We start from the raw sequence: 6395 nt of genomic DNA on the forward strand, positions 1-6395 counted from the left end.
ATCTTTCAGCATCCTTAAGAATTTAAAATTGAGTTTAAGAGAACATTGAAATGATCAAGTTCTTCAATAAAATCCAATCAAAAACATAGCGCACCTGATTTTTTAAATTTTTATTTAAAATTTTTATTTTTTTATTTTTATTTTATTTTTTTATAGATATTACATGTTAGCTCACCAGTTAATTGTATTGTTTCCCAATACACTACGTGCAACACGAGTTATATTCTTAAGGGTTAGTTTTCTTAACAACTGCCATATTGAATGTGAAATCAGAATGTGTCAGTCATGTTGCTTTTCTCTCTTTCTGCCAGGGGAAACAACTTTATTCTTTTAGAGTTATTTCCCTTTTATTATCGCTTAATATAACAATATTAAAGCAGAGAAAAATTGAAACCTCTTGAATTATAAGCCATGTTTCATTTCAGAAGAGTTTCCAATGGGCAGTTATCCTGTGCAAGTCGTGGAGATGAATTTTCAGTGGAGAGCTGTTCTGTACTTGTTGTGTTTATATGCAGCCGTCATTAATGTATACATCCAGAGGTGTTGGGAGTTTTGATTTAATGAGTAGTCATGTAGCCATTTCAAAAAGTGTCTGCTGTTCTGTTTTGGGAAGGTGAATTAGGGGCCATTTTTCATGTTTGATACAATCATTAATTAATAAAAGTCCGAAGTCTTTATTTGTGAATTCTGTACCATTGTCAGATCGAATACGCTTTACTGCACTGTAGGAGGCCATGTCAGTTGAGTATTTTTTAGTTGCTAGCAAGGTATCAGATTTGTTCTTTAAGAAATAGACCATTATTAAACTGGAATAATCGTATACAAAATAATTGTATACCTGAAGTTTTCTCTGCTCATCAGTTGCACACAACCATTCAAGTCACAATGTACCAGTGATAGGATTTTCGTGGGCTTTTCTGGCATCTTGTTTTGGTACTTTGCCATTTTTCCTTGTCGCAGTTTGTCAATGTTTTTAAAGGTTTTTCATTCTGTTAACTGCATTCAACAACTTTTTGATATCTGGAATATTGCAGTGGCAGGCAGTTTTTGATGGAACTACACTGTTTAAATAATATGGGCTTCCATTTTCTTTAATATCGAATAGTTTCATTTGAATACCCCAGCTTTTATTTATTGGGGCTAAAGTTTATATTTGCACCTTGTTTACTGGTGGCTTGTACAGAAAATATATTTTTAACTTTCGAGATTATAAGAGCGTTAGCTAGCTCTTAAAGAAAGTGGGGATCAAAATTGATTAAATTAGATTCCTTCATAGTTACATATGCCATTGCCTCACAATCGACAAGAAAATTGTTACTGTTTGAAGTGTCAAACGTACATGAAAATCAAAATGTATGGTCATATTTTTAATGGAGTCCCCTTTGAAATTTTTGTATCAACATTGGAAATTCTTATGATTGGGTTGGCCAAATAATTTTTGTACTTTTCTTAGAAAAATTGTTTTTGGAAAGTTGCAGTTTTTATTCGAGGTAAAGGTATAATTTAATTTTAGTGTTTTAAGTAGGCATTTTTATATCTAATATTTGTGGATTTATTTTTTTCTGTGATCATTTTCTCAGTTTCCTCGTAACTCCTAAGTGCCACGTTGAATTGACTAAAAATCATGGGTTTTTCTTTGAGTTATCACAGTGGTAAACTGCTTAAAATCATTCGGCAGCATTTAAGGACCGTGGAGATTAAGACTGTCACAAATTGCCAGACATTTTTAAATGGATTTGCTATTGTTTTGGCCCTTATAATATAATGTTATTCTCTCAGCTTCCATACATTTTAGAGATGTCAGTTCAGCATATAAAGAGATAATTTTGGGTTTTCCTTTCGATAAATAATGCTCTCTTAATATTCAGTGTTTTGCAGCCATCATCCAAGGCTTCTCTCATTACAAGAGATAGACTTCTGTCATCTAAACACTGTATTAATTCTGCAAAGATAGTTGCATTCTTTTCAATAAAGTTGTTGTCGAGGTTGTTTCTGTTTCAGGTTGTGCCTGAATTACCTTGTGTAACTTTTGGATTTATAAATATCCTAATAATTTCACTTACCACAATTCGAATTTTGATTCTGATCCATATCTTATAACTTGTTGAATTGTAAACCATGTTTAATTTCAGAAGAGTTTCTATACAAGTCCTGGAGATGAAGAATTCTTGGTGGGCAACTGGACTTCATAATTTTGCAGCCAAGAGCAGAAGATCCTTCTCGTATTGACACAAAAAAATTGTGTTGGAATGCTAAGGATTTCATTTTTATGGAGCAATTTGGTTTTCTGATCGGTTGAAAGAACGTGGTTCAATTTGATTCATCTGTTCCTATTGGCAGTGTTTATAAATAGAATCTCCAATTTTCAAGGATTACAAAAATATTACAACAAAACCTCTTATAGTCTTGTTAGTGAATATTATATACAGCTCGCAGGGCAACCCAACCTTCTTTTTTAGATTGGGGGGGGGGTATCAAATTGGTTTTAAAACTTTATAATGCATCTTGTTAATTTGCTCTTATCACTAAAATCCTCGACATGTGGCTGTTAATCCAAACTTCCATCTTTGGTTTTTCTAGTCAAAAACCTGCCACAACCATGGGAGATCACTCTAATGCTACGTGTCTGTCAAGGGATATGAATGAGTAACAAATTAAAACTAATAAAGAAATACACTTAGTACTACTGCTACTATCTTTGAAAGTGATTATAAAGGTCGATAACATTGATGGCAAAAGGGAGATAAAACTAACTTCAAATCAAATGTTTTATGTATAAATTTAATACAAAGAATATTTGGTCAGTAAGAAAATATACAGAAATCTTAGTATTTACCGAAATTTCAGTTTCATCAAATGATGCGGTCATCGGCATGATTTTCATCCTAGAAACATTACCATAATTCTTAACAGCGAGTCAGCAACTTCGCAAATTAACTGATGCAGTTACTAGTGCAGCGTCCTTGTATAGGTTTCTGCATGGAATTTTCTTGATTATTCCAGATTGTTCTGAACGCATTCTAAATAGAATATTTTAATATCTATTTTTATAAGGGAAATGTCCTCTCCTAACACTATGAACTTAACACTTTTCATTTTCATGCAAAAGGGGATAACTTATATTTAAAATAGAAAATTTTTTCCAAATTGATTTAAAAAAAAAAAAAAAAAATTGGGGATTAAAAATTTAAAAATTGTGATTTTTTTTTTTTTTTTTTTTTTTTTTTTTTTTTTTTCCCCCCCCCATGTTATTCACAATAGCACATTTTGATTAAATACACTTGAATTTAAAAATTAAATATTAAACGCTAATCGTACATTTCAGCATGTAACCTAATACTGATAGTACTGCACAATTCGGATAATGTTTTGAAGGAAACGGTCAGTTAAATGAATTTTAGCAGTGTGAAAAATGTTCCAAAAATGACTTGTATCACTGCTAAAATAGATGGTCTCGTCAAATATTATTGACACAGGATATTTGAATTTTAAGTGTTTGTTCATTTCATCCTAAAGTTTGAAATTTTTTTTTATCCTTAACCATGGATCTTAAGAATCAGTTCATTCAGATTTCTTTGAATTCCAAAATGTTTTTTTTTTTTCTTTGTGACAAATCAAATCTTATTGAACTCCTCTTCAATTTTCTGCTCATTTTCCAGATTCTCCATTGGCCGTGCTGTCACCTGTTAGTCAAAATGTTGCTGCATCGGAACAAAAAGATGTTAACAAAAACGGAAAATTCAAAAAGTTGAACGTTAACTTCACTCCTGTTAGAGGGCTTGTAAGTATAAATTTGCTTGAACAAGATGTCGTCTGTATTTTCCTAATATTGGTTATTTTCACAATTCTCTGAATATAATCTTTAGCCTCATTCAGGTTCATAATTTTGAACTATGAAATCTTTATCAAATATGGAAAGCTAAAGAAAATTTTCAGTTACATCAACTGAAACCTTGTGAATAAAAAAGAACAAAAATGAGCGTAGTAGCCAAAATAATACAAATTATCAATCCTTATTACATAAATCCCCAGAATATGTTGTCTGAGTTTATGAACATTTGTAATATTGGCAAAGTTACACTGTCTATTTTTTTGAGACTTTCCTAAATCATTCTTTGCTACTTATGCAGAATACTGACCATGCTAGTTTTAGATGGGATTTTTAAGTTTTATTCAATTTTTACAGTATCTTTCAACTAAATTGTTAGGTGAAATTATGGAAATTACAAAATGTCCTACTCTCCCGATGGTAGGAATGGGTTTCAGCACTGTTTTCTGCATAAGTACCCATTCTTTATTAAAAATAAAAACCTAAAATTACCTGAAAAGAATTTAAATCTTAAATTTGCTACTGAATCTGTTTATTTATTTTTTTCTCTTCCTTGATAAAGTAAGAAACACTTTAATTGGAAATCCCTTTCCAAGTTTTAATTTTTTTTTTATTTCACCAATAAATTTCAAACATGTATACCAACTTGCATTGCTTTGTCTTGAATATTTTTTCACTTCAACAGAATTTAATAATGAAAAATAATGTTGAGATATAAGCATGCAAAGTTGGGAAGAAAAAAATTATTCCCACACCAATTGCCACAAAAATTTTTAAGAAAATGGAGAGGGGGGGGGTCATATATGCATTTTCTCCTCCCAACCTTGAATGCTTATTTCAAAGGTATGGATGGACTTTAATAATTTAAAAAAAAAAAAAAAAAAGTTTTATTTCAATTGCTATTTTGATTCTAACTTTTCTGTGAATATTGCCGATATGTAACCAAATATGAAATACCCACAAATTTTCCTATTATTGCACTGATGAATCAAATTTTTCCAAATCACACCAGGGAACTCCAAAAATGTCTTATGAATTTAGGAATAAAATGCCAAGTTTTCATGCATTTGCAAGTTATTTTCGTAAATATGATAAACTTTGTCAAAGAACATTTTCTAAAATCTGAATTAAAAATTTTTTTTTTTTTTTTCAGAAGCCTAATCTTACAACAACACCGAGACGAACTAGGAGAAGCACATATTTGATGACGTTTTCACCATGATACACAATTTCATATTTTAATTTTTTAAAGAAACTTTAATGGAAGGAATTGGTATTTTTAATCTGACAACATTTACATCTTTCCTTCCCAACGATATTAAATTTGTCAAAAAAAAAACAAAACCCTAGACATCACTCCATCAAACAAGTAAAGACTTAATTTTCTTTCCTCGTCTCCTGTCTTGTGATTGTGCAATTGTTTGTGCTATGATTGCCTCTTGTGTTTGATGTGCAGTTTTCTCTTCTATTTTAAAAAAAAAAAAAAATTTCCATTTACTAGCGTAGTCTTCAGCAATGAGTATTACAGGAGTTGGATGAAAAATAAAAATCGCTTGTTTAAGAACTTTATATTTTCTGTAATTAAAATTTACAAAACTTAATTTTTAGAAAAAAAATAATACTGTTCTTGGAATTACTTGCTGCCATGATTTGAAAGGTTTTTACTTCCCATTCTCAGAAAATTTTGAACAAAATTTGATTGTTTAAGTCCTGAGAGCCTAAAACAGTTGGTAACGATCTATCCCATTTCTCTTTTTTACCCTCATGTGTCAATCTGATGAATTCCAACTTTGGACTCTCCTGGCTATTTCGAACTTTTGGTTACAATCTGGAAAATTTTATGTTCAAAAGATTAACAACATAAGACCTTCACCTCTTTCCAAATTTCAGAAAACTCTTATGTATTTCCTTCCCTACCTGCCTTTTTTTCTTTTTTACCCAGTTTCCTTTTGGGGTGCTTTAATGATTAAATTCTTGTTTTACTCCCCTATGGCAGATTGCACACTAACCAGAAAATATACTGTGTTCATTCAGGTTGAGATCAAACCATTTGTAAACGTACGTAAATAAAATTCAAAATATTTGTTATTTTTTTTTTTCAATACCACATCAGCGCAATCTTCAGTAATTTTGGATAAAGAAAAAAAAAAAATGAAACCTGATATTGTCTGGGCTATTGCAATCATCCAGGAAATAAAATAACTTTTAACTGTTCAGTTTTGATACATACTTGACATGTGCTGCCAACTTGTTCCAGTATTGGATTCTTCTCTGGAAAAAGCAAACTTTCTCTAAACGATACCTCAACTCTACCTCCCATCATCCATGCAATGTAAATGTCAAGCAAAGGCAATATGTAATCTCAATACAAATAAGGAGGAGATGGGCAACCTTAAGAAAAACCCACCACCCACGGAAATACCCAGAGAGTATATGAACTCTGGTTCGAGAAATCTGGATCAAGCATAAAAGGATACTGCTCAAAATCTTGCCTGTCTAATCTTCCTTTTATTTTATTTTCTGAATAATTAGTTGAAGCTCTGTAACTTTAAACAAACATAAAAAA

At 31.0% G+C, this 6395-nt stretch overlaps 1 protein-coding gene across 3 annotated transcripts in view; it reads left to right on the forward strand.

Moving 5' to 3' along the window:
* The window catches only part of LOC145252839 (uncharacterized), a 77689-nt gene extending 71777 nt beyond the window's left edge, over positions 1 to 5912 (forward strand). For 2 of the 3 annotated variants that reach the window (XM_080112825.1, XM_080112834.1), the window contains exons 21-22: positions 3660 to 3781; positions 4983 to 5912. In XM_080112825.1, the coding sequence (XP_079968951.1) occupies positions 3660 to 3781; positions 4983 to 5051 (191 nt within the window). In that variant the 3' untranslated portion in view covers positions 5052 to 5912. The remainder of the gene's footprint in view (positions 1 to 3659; positions 3782 to 4982) is intronic. The other variant, XM_080112842.1, reaches the window with a different exon arrangement.
* The last annotated feature ends 483 nt before the right edge of the window (positions 5913 to 6395 follow it).

Source organism: Euprymna scolopes, chromosome 3 (assembly GCF_053919585.1).
Source record: "Euprymna scolopes isolate OS-2025 chromosome 3, ASM5391958v1, whole genome shotgun sequence".
Taxonomy (NCBI): Eukaryota; Metazoa; Mollusca; class Cephalopoda; order Sepiida; family Sepiolidae; genus Euprymna; species Euprymna scolopes.